This window comes from Pan troglodytes, chromosome 16, assembly GCF_028858775.2.
Source record: "Pan troglodytes isolate AG18354 chromosome 16, NHGRI_mPanTro3-v2.0_pri, whole genome shotgun sequence".
NCBI lineage: Eukaryota > Metazoa > Chordata > Mammalia > Primates > Hominidae > Pan > Pan troglodytes.
The window spans coordinates 37,162,931-37,178,231 of NC_072414.2; the positions used below are offsets into that span (position 1 = coordinate 37,162,931).

Genomic DNA, 15,301 nt, shown 5'->3' on the forward strand with positions numbered 1-15,301 from the left:
GCAGGAACCATGTTTACTTTCAAATTCCTGACAGTGTTAACTCCATTCACATAAAACAGGAAGAATGGACAAAGGAAGTACTTTTCCTTGTTCATTCAGGAGAGGAAGCACAAATCTGGATTGGGTGGGATCATATGAGGGGACAGTCTTTCCAAGTGAAGCTGTGTCACCAGAAGCTGCTTGGTCAGCAGAGGTGCCTGATCCAAGCCCCCGATAGTCCCCCCACCCCTAATCCTCCACTCCATAGAGCCCCTCCGGCCTCTCCCTCACCAAGCCTGCAGGCAGCACCCTTCCTACCCAAGTCCTGGGCCCATGCCCAGAGCTGCGACCCCTCCCAGGCTGGCGTGGGCCTCCTCAGCTCTAGCCTGCAGTGCCCGTGGGCACCCAGGTGGCAACTCTGTGGGCAGCTCAATGGCTCCTCTGTTCCATTCCTGGCTCCACACCCAGCTCCAGGAAGCCCCGGCCCCACACCCTGGGCTGGGATGCCCAAAGGAGCCGCCCACAGGGCTGGGAGTTGGGAGCAGCAGCAGAGATGCCAGTTGGGAAGGATGGCAGGACAGGCACCCACCCTGGGCATAGAAGTTCCTGGGCAGAACCCAGGCCTGCTTTCCTGTGGCTTCTAGGTCCCCAGGATAGACTGCTTAGTGGAGGAAGCTGCTCCTATAGGCTTCCGACCCCTTTGACCTACCCTAATTTGTTATTTTGTTTATGGTCCCTTTGCCCCACTCTGATGTGCTCACTACTGTATCCTGCATCAATCTCAGGGCTGGCACACAGTAGGTACTCAATGTATACTAAGGGACGCTCAACAGGCGTCCTCTCCAGACTCCATCCTCTGGAGTGACATCACCTTTCAGATCCCCATTCACCTTGACCTCTAATGGCTGCAGGATCAGGCTCTCAGCAGATCTACATCTGAATAGAAATCAAAGACTCTGGCGCAAAGGCCAAAGGGAGGAATTGTCCGCAAAGGACCTTTGGGGAAGACACCTAAAACCACGGCGGAGGGGTGAAATTAAAGACTTTCAAAACTTAAAAATAAATAAATAAATAAAAAATAAAACCACGGCTGGTATTTAGGCACATTCTCTGATATAGCCAGAATGCTGCTGAAATGCTGAAAGATTTCCAAACTAGTAAAGTAGCTACTACCCAGAGGATCCCATCCCTCTCCTTCCTGCCACCCAGCAGGGTGCCTCCAGGACTCTGCTATATTGTGTCTGTTCCAATTGGGCATTACCCCTCCCAGAGCAGCTGTCATACTTTGAATCTCCTTCCTGCTCAAGCCTCTCCTGTGGTAGCTAGCAGGCCTGCCATCTGGTTCCTCTTCCACTCTGCAATTGGGCCACGCAACACATCCCTGACCCCCACCACGGGGCTCCAGAGGGTGTGGATCCAGGAGGAGCAAGAGGGGCACACGTTACAATGTGTGCCTTGCTCTGGAAGGTCCCCAAAGTCTCCCACTGCCCCTTTCCTCTGTTTCTTTAGTTTACATTGAGTGTCTGGAAACCTCTTTTTATGTGTAGACCTCTGTCTTTTTATCTGTAGAAAAAGGATGGTAATAGTACCCATATCATAGGGTTGGGAAGAGGAAAATGAATTTGTAAAAGTTCTTAGCCCAGAGGCTGGCATGGAGTCAGTGCTGAATAAATGTTAGCTCTGAGGATAATCTTTTCTATTCAGGTATTAAGGCCTCAGAGTTTAGATGCTTGTCCAGGGTATGCAGCTTGTCAGCAGCAGAGACAAGATAGGGACCCTGGCCTCCTGACTTGTAGTATGTTATCATAGATTTTTCAAACATTTGGAAAATGCAGCATCTTCTCTCCTCTATTTGTAGATTTAAAATACACTTTAAATCTAAGGAGTCCTGCAGCAAAGAAATCAGTCTACTTTTGTTTAATTCTGTAATTTCCCAAAAATATTTAACCATGGAAGCCCTTTGTCACTGAAAACCTATTAACCTGTCACAGTTTGGGAAATGGTACATTACTTACCTTCCTCGAGATCAAACTTTTTATACCCATTGTTCCTGCTTATTGGAATGTCCTTCTCCTATTTTATCTGAGAAATCCCTTGACATAAAACAAATGTCTTTCCCTTTTCTAATTACAAGAACAATGCCATGTTTATAAAACAGTTAAACATTACAGACATGCAGTCGATCCTAGCAACCCTCATAAGACCCTTGGGTGTGTCTGGTGTCACCTTGGGATTGGGTAGCAAGTGGTGGTCCCCAGCATTCAGGAAGTAGTAAACTCAGTACAGAACACACCCCTCATTCCTTCCCTAAGAGTCTGCTTCCTCTTGTTCATTAGCAAATGCTTAGTGAATACCTCTTCTCTGCCAGGCACCTGCTGGTAGGTGCTGAGGGTCCAGGCATTGGGCTCACTCTACCACCTGCTGGCTGAGAAACCGTGCAAGTGTGACTCAGCATTCCTGTGCTCTGGTTTCCCCATTTATAATCTGGGGATAGTAGTAGAATCTTCCTCACAGGATTGTTTTAAGGATCAGTTGGTCTAACACATGTCAGCTGCTTCAAAATGGTATCAGGCACAAGGTAGGTGCCTAGTAAATGTTAGCCACTATATTATTAAAGACAAAAAGACCAAATTTCTGAGTCCTTCTGGAGGAGGCCCACAGTGATAGACCTAAAATAAGCTCCAAGTTGTGAAGCCCTAAGGCTAGGCACCAGGCTCTGGGGGCACCCACAGGCCCACCGTATGCAGGGTTTGGGCCCCACTTTTGCTCTCACATAATATGTTGACTCTGTGGTGAGGGCTAATGGAGTGGGCAGCAGGTATCCTCCAAGCCCTGGGCCCCAGCCAGGGCGTGTTCAGCCTAGCCAGTAGCTCCCATCCATGGTCCTCAGGGTCCCAGCTGTTCCTGGCTCCCAATAGGCAAAGTGCCAGAGCTGAGTTGTCATTGAGTCACTCACTGGCCAAGGTAAGAAGCACAGATGTCTTCCAGACAGAGTTGGTGCCGCAATGTGGGGTGATAGCACTGGGTAGAGTGGACAGGCCTGCCACCCAATCCCCCAGTAGCTGCAGGCCTCAGCCATCCTCAAAGCAGCAACGGCAGCACAGATGGCCAGCCTGGGCCACAGAGGCTTAAGAGGTTTAACTAGTCTACAAAAGTTCCTTCACCTGGACTCCTACCTTCTCCTCCCTCCCTTCCCCAGACTCTCCTCCTCCCTCTATCTCCATCTGCAACATAAGCAGACTGGATCTACAGACTCTGTGGAAGTCTTAAGAAGAAACATTAAAGCAAACAAGCAAACAAACCCCAAAAAGGCAAGTACGAGGTCTTCCAGGTGCTGTGTCCCTTTCAGCGCCTAATGACATACACTTAATGAACACTGGCTAAGAGATGGTCTTACATTGACTGGCAGCCCCTACCAATCCTCCTAACCTCAGGGCAGGAATATTTTGTTCAACTTTAGATGCCCTGACTGTATCCCTCACTTTACTCTTCCTACCTCTGTCTGTTTACTCCTTTCCAAATCTGTGCCTGGAGGATCCAAGTCCTGTGGATATCATCTATGAAGTACATCTATTTTTTAAAGTTCTTAATATTTTGGGGCCTGTGAAACCCTATGAGAATCTAAGAGCTATACCTTTTCCCAGAAAAATAGGAAATATCTGCACACAATTTCTGGCGGTTCATGAAGCCCAGGAACCTCTCCATGAGCTAAGAAGAGCCCTGGTTGTAATCCAGGGTGCCTGACTGTCTCATTGTCCATGTTACCTCTCCACCCAGCCCCAAACACGTATCTTGGCATGAGGGAGGCAAAGGACACACTGCACAGATGGTCACAGGCAGCTCAGAGCTTTGTCCAATCAGAGCCCTGTTCCCATATCCATCCCCTTCCCTAATTACACCAGGTTTTTCCCGCTAAAGGTCTGAGAAAAGGGAGCAAAGCAAGGGGCCCAGCTCTCTAGCCCCCACTGCCAGAGCATGGCCTGGGGGCCAGACGAGGGCCCAGCACCATGAAGCTCTTCCTCTGGCCAGATGGCAAGGCCCTGCCTGCCCGTTGCAGGGCGCGGCTCCTGCTGCTCCCACACCTGCCCTGCCAGGCCTGCCCAGATGGCCACCCCTGCCAACTACGGCAGTGGGTCCCAGGGTGGGCTGGCAGCCAGAACCCCACATGGGGAGAAGGCTAATGGTCCTGAACCCCCTGGGCCTCTCAGGGTACTGTCGAGGACCTGGTTCTCTCCTGCCCCCATACTAACTGGGTTTCTGCTCAATCCCTCTGGCTTGTCATAGAAACACCTCCACCCATTTCATCAAATCTCATGACCCATCCCTTCTCAGAGGGTTCTGACTCCCCCAGCCCCAGCCACTGGGCTCCAGAGGAGAGAATAGGCCAGCACAAAGCACATCCCTATTCCCAGGCCTCATCTCATGTCAGGAGGAGACCTCAAAGCAAGCCAGAAGGCCTGAGAGAAGGAGGAACAGAAAACAGGGAGAAAGCGGCCACATAGTACATAAACACCAGCTCCACTGGGCCACAGGGGCATGCGCCAGCTCACATCCAGGAGCAGCATCTCTTAGGTTTAGGGTAAGGGACTCAGGTACCTTGTTTGAGCTTTTCCTAGGGGAAGACTCAGACCCCAAACTCTGCTCCTAAAGGGGTGGGGAGCTGCTCTCTCTAAATGGTGGGAGGCCCCAGGTCAGGGCCCAGAGAGATAGCATCCCTGCCCCGGGCCAACTCAGATGGCATCCTGGGTCTTTCTCATCACACCCATTAAAGAAACCACAGATTGTATGGCTCCTGGGAGAGCCTGCTGGATTTCATTCCTGTCCCTGTAGCTGACAAAGGAGTCAGACATCTCTTGGCCCCTAAGTCTGAACAGCACACAGATCACAGAGCTGACCCAAGCTGAGGCATGGAGGCCCTTGGCAAGAAGAGGCTGTGAGTCTCTGCATAGAACTGTGTGGGTGCACCCCTTCCTTGGGGGTGTCTGGGAAAATGTGCAAGGGAAGCTGTGGCTAGGGGAGTCCCCGACCCTCAGGCCACCCTGATAATGGACAGTCACCATTCAGGACATATTTATGTACCCTTTTTTATGTCAAGCATTGTGTCAGGCACTTGGGAGACACAAGAATACATGGTCTGTGTCCTGGAGGAGCCCATGGCTTGGTGGGCAGCCTGTTAGGGCATCCAAGCCACTGTAGAGAGGAGAAGGGCCAAAGACAGCTCAGGCCCATGTTGCCTGTGCCAAACAGGCAGTGGTTAGAGAGGAGGAGACTGACTGGTCAGTGGGAAGAACAGGGCCTATCCCTCTCCTCTGTCTCACTGTCACTACCTCCATCACATCACACAATAGCAGGGGACAAGAAGCAGACGAGCACAGCCTTGGAGAAGTGCCCTTGAACCTTCCTCTGCAGAATAAGTATCCTGGCCCAGGATGGGCAGCCATGCCCCATGGCAAAAACTAGGGGAAAAATAATTTGCATTCCTGAGGCTTCTGCTCTGACCCTGACAGATCTCTCTCATCCAGGAAATCTGGCGGAACGGCGCTCTCTCAGCTAAAAAGCCTCAATCCTGGAGCCAACGGATTCGGAAAGCAACTTTGCACTCCAATCAAATAAAAATGTTCTTCTCTGCTGAGGAGAAGGGGGCAGGCCCCAGAACTGAGCTCTCGGGGTGAGTGAAGAAGGACAGCAGAGCCAAGGCAGCCCACAGAGTCATCATCACAGAATTTAGGGGCCTGGGATGGCTTTCAGCTCTCACTCTGCCAGGGAGGGATAAGGCCAACCCGAATCTGGGCAGGGCCCTGAGCCATGGTGGATTTCCTGTTCTCCTCCCTATCCTGGTGCCTGCAGACCCAGGAAAAGCTCCAGCCTCCCTCAGAATGGACCAGGGGGAGAGGGAGGCCAGGAGGACAGGAGGAATGGGCTCAGCTGCTTAGCCCCACGTGGGCAACAGGTCCTGAGCACTGACTATCCTCATACCTGAGAGGACGAGGGAAGGAGGGAGGAGTGGGCCTGGACCCCACGAAGCCCCCTTGGCAAGAGCTGTAAGCTGCCTGTCTTCACCTCCTGAGAACAACAGCCTATAGGGCAAAGGCCAGCTCGTGCTGTGTCCGCAAGGAGAAACCCGTCTTCACCTCCTTTCTGGGGCTTCAGCACCTGCAAGGATGCTTAGGCTGGAGAAACAGGAGGAGGAAGAGGAGGAGGAAGCAAAGAGGCAACAGGAGGCAAGAGCTTTGTGCTGGCTATGCCCAGGGGGAAGGGTCAGAGATCAAAGGGCACTGAGCCGCTGCTTCCAGAGGGGCAGAAAGGCCATCAACCAGTGGGGGTTGGGAGGTGCGCCTCAATTCCCGTTAGCAAAAGGCTCACGGATCAGGCTAGAGGGGGCTACGAAGTGGAGAGCCAGCCCGGGAGGGGGAGGGTCACAGTTCTGGGGCCATTACAAGGGATAGGGCAGAGGGGCAGAGTTTGGGGCTTCCGTCTCAGATTAGTCGGTTGAGAATCTGAACAAAGGTGGGTGAAGGCTCGGAACCCCGGGGTCAGGGGCTCGCGTCTGCCAGAAGCTGAGACATCGAGGGGCCCGGGCCAAGCCACCTTTGTCCCTCTCGCAGCCTCCAGACCCCTGACCGCCTTCCCTCCTGGCCATCCCGGCCCGGCGCGGCACTCACCCTATCGCTGCTGGCAGGGGGTCCGGAGATCCGCTCATCAGCAGGCGGCGCCGGGGGCCCCGGGGTCTCGACCCGAATAAGGCGGTGTGGGGGAGAGCCGTGGCGCGGGGGCGGTGTGGGTCCGGGGGCGACAGGGGTGGCGAGGGCGGCGGAGCCGGACGACCCCCCGGAGTAGGGGTCTTCGAAGTCGCGCTCCCGCTGCAGCCTGTAGGCGGCCAGGATGTCCGGGGGCGGCGCGGGGGGCGCGGCCGGAGAGGGCGCAGGGGGGCGGTAGTCGGGCTCGGGGGGCGCCGGCTTGCTGCCCCCTCCGCCGCCGCCCCCCCCGCGGAAGCCCAGGTGCTCCCGGAGCCACTTGGCTACTCCGCCGCTGCCGCCCCCTCCTGGGCCGGCTCCCGCACCCCCGGCGCCCCGGCGGGACCCCCCCGGGCCGCCCCCAGCGCTCCCCTGCGCTCGCGGCCCCGGGCGGGAGCCAGCCGGAGGAGCTCCGCTCAGTAACATGGGGCCAGCCAGACTGAGCGAGGGGAGCGCAGCGGCGGGTGGGGGGCGGGGGCGGGGTGGGGAGGGGGGCGGGGCTCCGCCGGGCGGGGAGGGGGCGGGGCGCGTCAGTAACAAGGGAGAGGCGGGGCTCCGCTCCCTAACAGGGTCTTCCTCCTCCCGTAGCTCAGAAGAGCGTACGCGGGCTTCCAGCCGGTATGCACAGGCAAGAAGTGAAGTGGGCAGCCCTGGGGCAGAGGATGCGACTACTGGACTGAGGTTGAATCCTTTACGTGTCGCCACGCGGTCCCCTGTGGGGAGCGCATCCATCCCCATCTGTTCTTTTCCCCAGCTCCCAGCTCGTGCGAGACGCAAAGAGGGGAGCCCCCAGACTCCTGACTCTAGGGCGCCTTACGCCTCTCCTCTTCCCTCTCCCAGGATCTCGCAACTGGGAAACTATAATCTAGGAGGAAAATCTAGGCGGGCAAGAAAAGGGGCTAGGTTCTGTAAGATGTGTCTGTAAGCCTCCTCCTCCCGTGCTACCTTGGGAGCCCCACAACCTCCTCCCATCCAACTGTACGCACTGCACATACCCGAACCTACGTTACTTCCCGATCCAGGCAAACACATCTCACATCACATACAAACAACTCCCTAGAGACGCCCACTTCTCCCGTGTCGTTTTCACACACGCCCTTCTCACACGCAAACAGCCCTCGCTCAAACATCCCCCACCCACGGGAGCACCTGCTCCAAACGGGCCCACATGGCCCTGACGATAGCATGCGCACGCACGCAGAAATCCCTTCCAGCCACATCCCGGGCTTCATTGTCAATCAGATTAGTAACAGAATGGAAACAGACAAGTCAATAAATCAAGTCTAGAAACAGTCCCAGTGTTGTCTATCACAAACTCCTTATCCTCTTGAGGCTCGGATGCTCAAGTGCTAGGCATTTTTGTCTTAGAAATAAAGCCAGTTCCGGCTGGGCGCGGTGGCTCACGCCTGTAATCCCAGCACTTTGGGAGGCCGAAACGAGAGGATCACGAGGTCAGGAGATCGAGACCATCCTGGCTAACACGGTGAAACCCCGTCTCTACCAAAAATACAAAAAAATTAGTCGGGTGTGGTGGCGGGCACCTGTAGTCCCAGCTACTCGGGAGGCTGAGGCAGGAGAATCGCTTGAACCCAGGAGGCAGAGGTTGCATTGAGCTGAGATTGCGCGACTGCACTCCAGCCAGGGCGACAGAGTGAGACTCTGTCTCAAAAAAAAAAAAAAGAAAAGAAAAGAAAAGAAAAGAAATAAAGCCAGTTCCTCACCATAAATGTAGGCCTGAAGCCAACACCAACACATTTGCTCTTGGCTCTGCTGGGAAAGCAGCTGTCTCACCTCACTTTACCCCACCCCCTTTCCCCCACTGCCTCAGTGTCTCCGCACTCCTAGGTTCATGTCTGCCTTTTTTTTTTTTTTTTTTTTTTTGAGACAGAGTCTCACTCCGTCGCTGGAGTACAGTGGCACGATTTCAGCTTACAGCAACCTCCACCTCCCGGGTTCAAGCAATGCTCCCGCCTCAGCCTCCCTAGTAGCTGGGATTACAAGTGTGCGCCACCACACCTGGTTAATTTTTTGTATTTTTAGTAGAGATGGAGTTTCACCGTGTTGGCTAGGCTGGTCTCGAACTCCTGACCTCAAGTGATTCCCCACCTCGGCCTTCCAAAATGCTGGGATTACAGGTGTGAGCCAACGGCACCTGGCCATATCTGCCTTTTGAGGGCGCAAAAAGCCAAGAGGCCCCAAAGGAAAGGAGTTCAAAGCGGGGGGTGTAAAGAAGGATGTAATGGCAAAACTGTGAATCTCCTGGGATTCCCAGGGCCCCGAGTCTCAAAATATTTGTTGAGTTCCTGCTTTGTGCAAATTCTAGTTGGGCGAGGTGGCTCGTGCTTGTAGTCCCAGGTACCTGGGAGGTTGAGGTGGGAGAATTGCTTGAGCCCAGAAGTTCAAGGCTGCAGCGAGCTATGATTGTGCCACTGGTCAGACAGTGCTGCTTGTATTTAGGACAGTGCTTCTGATCAAGCCAGTGCTGCTTGTATTTAGGACAGTGCTTCTCAAACTTTAATGTGGACACTAATCTCCTGGGGATCTTGGTAAGTTACAGATTCTGACTCTCTAGGTCTAGCTGGGGTGGGGTCCCAGGTGATACAGATACTGCTGGTCCCAGACCACATGTTGAGTAGCTGGACTAAAGGAGATACTGGAGAATCTGATGTTGAACTTGGTTTTATGAAGTATAATAGAGAAAATAACGTGCATATTTTTAAAATGTGCAGTTAAATTGACTAATGGTGCAAAACGAAGCTGGACATAGAGATGATAAATAGAGAAGAATGGTCCAGTTAATGTATATCAGAGAGTCTCCACAGTCACCAGGTGTGAGGGCATGGATAGGTAACTAATAAGAAATCCAATAGTTGTGGGCTGTAGCCAGGTATTTGGGGAAGGTACTCAATGCTACTGATACTTGCTTTCATGATCTCTGGAAAGGGCGTGATAATCATTGTGTGAGGATTAAGGGAGGTGATGAATATGAAAAAGGTTTGAAAACTGTAAAATGCTTACAGTGGAAGGTGTGACATGAGTTAAACTGCTTGACAGCTCAGAGGAATGAAATCAATCAAGTCTGCAGGCTTCATGCAGGACAGGAGGTAGACCTGAGCTGGGTAGGATTTGAACAGATGAAGCAAAGGAGTGAAAGGTCATTCCAAGACAGGAGGTCGGCATTAGCTGGACAAAGGCATAGAGGTGGGAACCCGCACACCATAAAAAAGGGGAGTATTCATGGTGGGAAGAGTAGGAATAAAATAAGATGGGAAGGAGGGAAGATGTCATAAAGGCAGGGTTTAAACAATAATTTTAAAATTATAAAAACTTGTGTGCACCATACACTTACTCTTGTTTTAAAAGATCTGCTAATGTACTTTCCTCCATTACCAGAGTATGAGCTCCTAAAAGCAGGCAGTTTGAGCACCTCATGGAGTCAGGCAGCTTGATAGGAACCAAGGATACAGAGGTGAGGCCATCACAGCAAGGGTCCTCTGAGAATTGGGTGGAATTTTCTAGATCCAAATTCTGTTTACCTTTTCTTTCCTTTAGAGATGGGGTCTCACTCTCTTACCCAGGCTGGAGTGCAGTGGCACAATCATAGCTCACTGCAGCCTTGAACTTCTGGGCTCAAACGATTCTCCTACCTCAACCTCCCGCGTGTGATCCGCCTCACCCAACTAATTTTTAATTTTTTGTAAAGATGGGGCCTCAGTACGTTGCTCAGACTGGTCTTGAACTCCTGGCCTCAAGTAATCCTCCCACCTCGGCCTCCCAAAGCACTGGTACTACAGGTGCACATTACCATACCTGGCTAATTTATTGTATTTTATTTTCTAGAGACGAAGTTCTTGCTATGTTGCTTTGACTGGTCTCAAACTCCTGGCTTCAAGTGATCCTCCCGCTTGGGCCTCCCAAAGTGCTGGGATTACAGGTGTGAGCCATTGCACCCAGCTTAGATTCAAATTCTTGCATGTTAAGCAGTTTGCCATAGTATCAGGATTCTGTAAGGAAGCATGGGTGCTCCCATCACCAAGTGCAGAGCCTGTCACATGGCATCGGTTTAACAAACGTTGAAATGGATAAAGACAATTTCTCTTTCTTATTCTTAGTTTTATATAGCTATAATTGTGGTATACACATAATTTTATATCTTTTTTAACTTAACATTGTATGATAATTTCCCCATTTTTGTCATGTAAGTTTATTTTCTTCCAAATTTTTTGGGGGAAAACTATCAACCCTACAGAAAAATCCAAAGAAAGTATACTGGAGGCTGGGCACAGTGGTTGAAGCCTGTAATTCCAGCACTTTGGGTGGCCGAGGTGGGCGGATCACTTGAACTCGGATGTTCAAAACCAGGCTGGGCAACACGGTGGAAACCCTGTCTCTATTAAAAAAAAAAAAAAAAGTAAGTGTGGTGTAAACCTATTTACCCTTCAGCTAGATTCACCTCTTTTTAAATTTTGCCATATTTGCCCTATTCCTCTCCTTTTTCTTTCATTTTCTTACCCATTTGGTACAAGTTGCAAATATCATGACACTTTGGTTTTACACACTTTAGCAGGCATTGCCAAAGAATAAGGAATTCTATCAGGCTACAAGATCATTATCACATTTAGGAAATTTAATATTTATTTAATAATATTGTCTGTCATACAATCTTTATTAAATTTTTTGATTTTTCCTGAAAGTGTCTTTTATAGCTTTTTTCTTTTTTTATTTTGTTTTTAAAAAATCTTTAAATTTTCCTTCAGGCAGCCTCCTGAGCCAGAGTAGGCTCAAAGAAACTCCCTACAGTTTTTTTTTTCTGATTCCAGACTTTTTTTTTTTTTTTTTTTGAGACAGAGTCTCGTTCTGTCATCCAGGCTGGAGTGCAGTGGTGCAATCTGGGCTCACTGCAAGCTCTGCCTCCCAGGTTCACGCCGTTCTCCCACCTCAGCCTGCTGAGTAGCTGGGACTACAGGCGCCCGCCACCATGCCCGGCTAATTTTAATTTTGTATTTTCAGTAGAGATGGGGTTTCACCGTGTTAGCTGGGATGGTCTCGAACTCCTGACCTCGTGATCCACCTGCCTCGGCCTCCCAAAGTGCTGGGATTACAAGTGTGAGCCACCGCGCCTGGCCCTGATTCCAGATTTAATTAAGTTTCCCCATTTCATTTGTTTGTTATGTTCCTTTAGTCTATTTTAATTTTGAACAGTCCCCTATTCTTTTGTTGCCAGTTTGTTTTTCATCACATTTATCTTTTTGAAATGTCCAGGCCAATTGTCATGTAGGATGTCCCACATTCTGGACTTTTCCATAGTTTCTTCATGATTAGATTCAGGTTACACATTTCTGAAAGGAGCACTACATAGGGGATGTTGTGGACTTTCTAGTGTGTTACACCAGAAGGCCCATAATGCCCATTTGTCCCTTTATTGGTGATGTTAGGCTTGATCACTTGGTTAAGCTGGAGTCCACCGGATCTCTCCACTTTACAATTTACAGAAAGCTATGGAATGATATTCTGAGACCTTTTAGCTATTTTCTTCAAGCAACATTTTACCCCATTATTTTATCCCCCACATTGATGATCTATACTTAAATTTGCTATTACACTGGGGATTGCAAAATAGTGACTCTCTAATTCTGTAATTCTATGAACTCAAAATATCTGAGACAGGTCTCAACTAATTTAGAAAGTTTATTTTGCCAAGGCTAAAGATGCACACATGACAGCCTCAGGAGGTCCTGAGGACAGGTGCCCAAGGTGGTCACGGCCCAATCAATATGTGTAAAATGTACATTGGTCTGGTCTGGAAAGGTGGGACAACTGGAGGCCAGGGAGGGGGCTTCCAGTTCATAGGTAGATGAGAGACAAATGGTTGTATTCTTTTAAGTCTCTCATTGGCCTTTCACTGAATACACAATATACATGTGAGAGGAGAGGAGAGGAATAGTCACTTATGCCTTAGTCTGGTTTAGTGAAGCAATAGGGCAGAGGAAACAATAGGGCAGAGGAAACAATCAGATATGCATTTGTCTCAAATGCATATAATATTCAGTCATGAGCCTCAGAGGGATGATTGAGTTCCACAAGGAAATTCCTTGTGGGCAAATTGGAGGAAAGTATGTCGCTTTTTAAAATCTTTGTAGCTATCTTATTTAGGAATAAAATGGGGCCAGGTGCAGTGGCTCATGCCTATAATCCCAGCACTTTGGGAGGCCGAGGTGAGCGGCCTTATGCAGGCTTCATGCAGGACAGGAGGTAGCCCTGAGCTGGTAGGATTTGGACAGATGAAGCAAATGAGTGAAAGGTCATTCCAAGCCAAGAGGTCAGGAGTTCAAGAGCTTGTGCTCAGGAATTAGAGACCAGCCTAGGCAACATGGCGAAACCCCTTCTGTACCAAAAAAAAAAAAAAAAAAAAAATTAGCCAGGTGTGGTGGTGTGAGCCTGTAGTCACAGCCACTCAGGAGGCTGAGGTGGGAGGATTGCTTGAGCCTGGGAGGTGGAGGTTGCTATGAGCCAAGATCGTGCCACTGTACTCCAGCCTGGGCAGCATAGTGACAGTTTGTCTCAAAAAAAAAAAAAAAAAAAAAAGGTAGGCAGCATTGCCTGACATAGTTCCCAGCTTGACTGTTCCTAGCTGGCATTCTTCTGTAAAGGAGAGCTTTCTTACCTCTCCCCCAACCTCCATCATGGAGTGAATTTTTTTTTAATTCAACATGATATAATCCATTATTATCATATTATTATTCTTTTTGATGCCCAAATTACCCAAAATTTGACTATTGGGAGCCTTTTCAAGAGGCTCCTGTGTCCTTCTTCTGTTTTGTTTTGTTTTTTTGGGATGGAGTCTTGCTCTGTCGCCCAGGCTGGAGTGCAGTGGCGCGATCTTGGCTCACTGCAACTTACACCTCCCGAGTTCCAGCGATTCTCCTGCCTCAGCCTCCTTAGTAGCTGAGGTTACAGGTCCCCGCCACCACACCCAGCTAATTTTTGTATTTTTAGTAGAGACAGGGTTTCACCATGTTGGCCAGGGTGGTCTCAAACTCCTGACCTCAGGTGATTCACCCACCTCGGCCTCCCAAAGTGCTGGGATTACAGGCGTGAGCCACCGCACCTGGCCTCCTGTGTCCTTTTGACTCGGTCCCATCAATGTTTAAGCTCTTCAGTGCTTTCTCACACAAGATGTTCCAGAATCACTTTGTACCTCCCCTGCTGCAGACTTAGAATCAGTCATTTCTTGAAAGAAACCTTACTCCTTTTAGTTGGGAATGGTATTTTAAAATTGACTTTTTACTTTGTAATTTCATTTTATTTTTGAGACAGGCTGTCACTCTGTCTTCCAGGCTGAGTACAGTGGTGTGATCATGGCTCACTGCAGCCTCAACCTCCTGGGTTCAAGCGATCCTCCCACCTCAGCTGCTCCAATAGCTGGGACTTACAGGCATGCACCACCATGCCCAGCTAGTATTTTGATTTTTTTGCAGAGATGAGGTCTCACTCTGTTGCCCAGGCTGCTCTCAAACTCTTGAGTTCAAGTGATCCTCCTGCCTCGGCCTCCCAAAGTATTGAAATTATAGGCATGAGCCACTGTGTCTGGCCTGTAATTTTAAAACGGTTATTTAATATATCACCAAATGAACATACCTCAGTTTAGTTCAACATTACCTGATTTGTTGAGTACTTAGGCTATTTCCAATCTCCCTTTTTCTAAACACCTCTTTATGGAGATAATTTTTCCTAGTTTAGCATTATTTCCTTTGGTGAGATTCTCAAAAGTAGAAATCTTGGGGCAGAGCATAAACTTTTTTGACTCTTGCTACACACTGCCCAGTTGCTCTCATGGATAGTTTTAAAAGTCAACCATGACTTCTAAATGTCAAACCTAATTATTTTGTCTCATTTTTTTTCCCCTTGACTTCTTTGCACCACCTGAGTCTGTTGACTCCTGTCCTTGAAAACTTCTTCTAAACTTTCTTAAAATGACACTTTCCTGGTTTTCTCTTCTCTCAGGCCACATTCTTTTATTTAAAGTCTATTTTTTTAAATAAATTTAATACAGCACCAGAGATACTGCTCCTTTTAAGAGCAGAGCTAACCCATAGGCAGTGTGCCTAGAGCAGCCTCAGGCCACATTCTTGTTTCCCCTCTTACCCTCCTAAAGTTGTGCATATTCCAAGGCTAAGTCCTTAGCCCTCACTTTTCTCACTGGGTGCTGAGTACAGCATCTTCACTCCTGTTTGCCTGGCTTTGGGTGTCCAGTTCTGTCCTGAACTCTGATTCTTCCTAAGTTTTGCTGTCCAAGTCTGGTCCTTGCCTTTTGTCTCCAGCCTTGTCTTGGGTCCATTTCTGTCCATAACCTTGAGAGGACAAGCACATCCTAGTGTTCTCACATATGCACTTTGTTTGTTGGATCTTGGATGTTAAGACAGAGCTCCATTTGGGCCAAGTTTTGTTTTGCCTATATAGTTTTGGTCAACTCAGTGTTTAAAAAAATAATTGAATTAGTTGCCGATATTTAAAAATTTATAACATCTCACACAAAACTCCAGATTGCTGACTTCCTGTTTTTTTTTTTTGAGATGGAGTCTGGCTCT

The 15,301-nt window shown here is 49.5% G+C and overlaps 1 protein-coding gene across 25 annotated transcripts in view; it reads right to left on the reverse strand.

The window, feature by feature from the left end:
• SHF (Src homology 2 domain containing F) overlaps window positions 1-15,301 on the reverse strand; it is a 56,831-nt gene that overhangs the window by 36,562 nt on the left and 4,968 nt on the right. For 18 of the 25 annotated variants that reach the window (XR_008539569.2, XR_008539568.2, XR_010151365.1 and 15 more), the window contains exon 1: window positions 6,642-7,175. The exons of 6 other annotated variants lie outside the window; for them this stretch is intronic. Coding sequence is in view for 6 of the 19 variants with exons in the window: in XM_016928151.2 (XP_016783640.1) it covers window positions 6,642-7,139 (498 nt within the window). In the remaining 13 variants the exon portion in view is untranslated. Of the gene's footprint in view, window positions 1-5,955; window positions 6,563-6,641; window positions 7,176-15,301 lie in introns of those variants that run through there. One more of the 25 variants, XM_054667519.1, reaches the window with a different exon arrangement.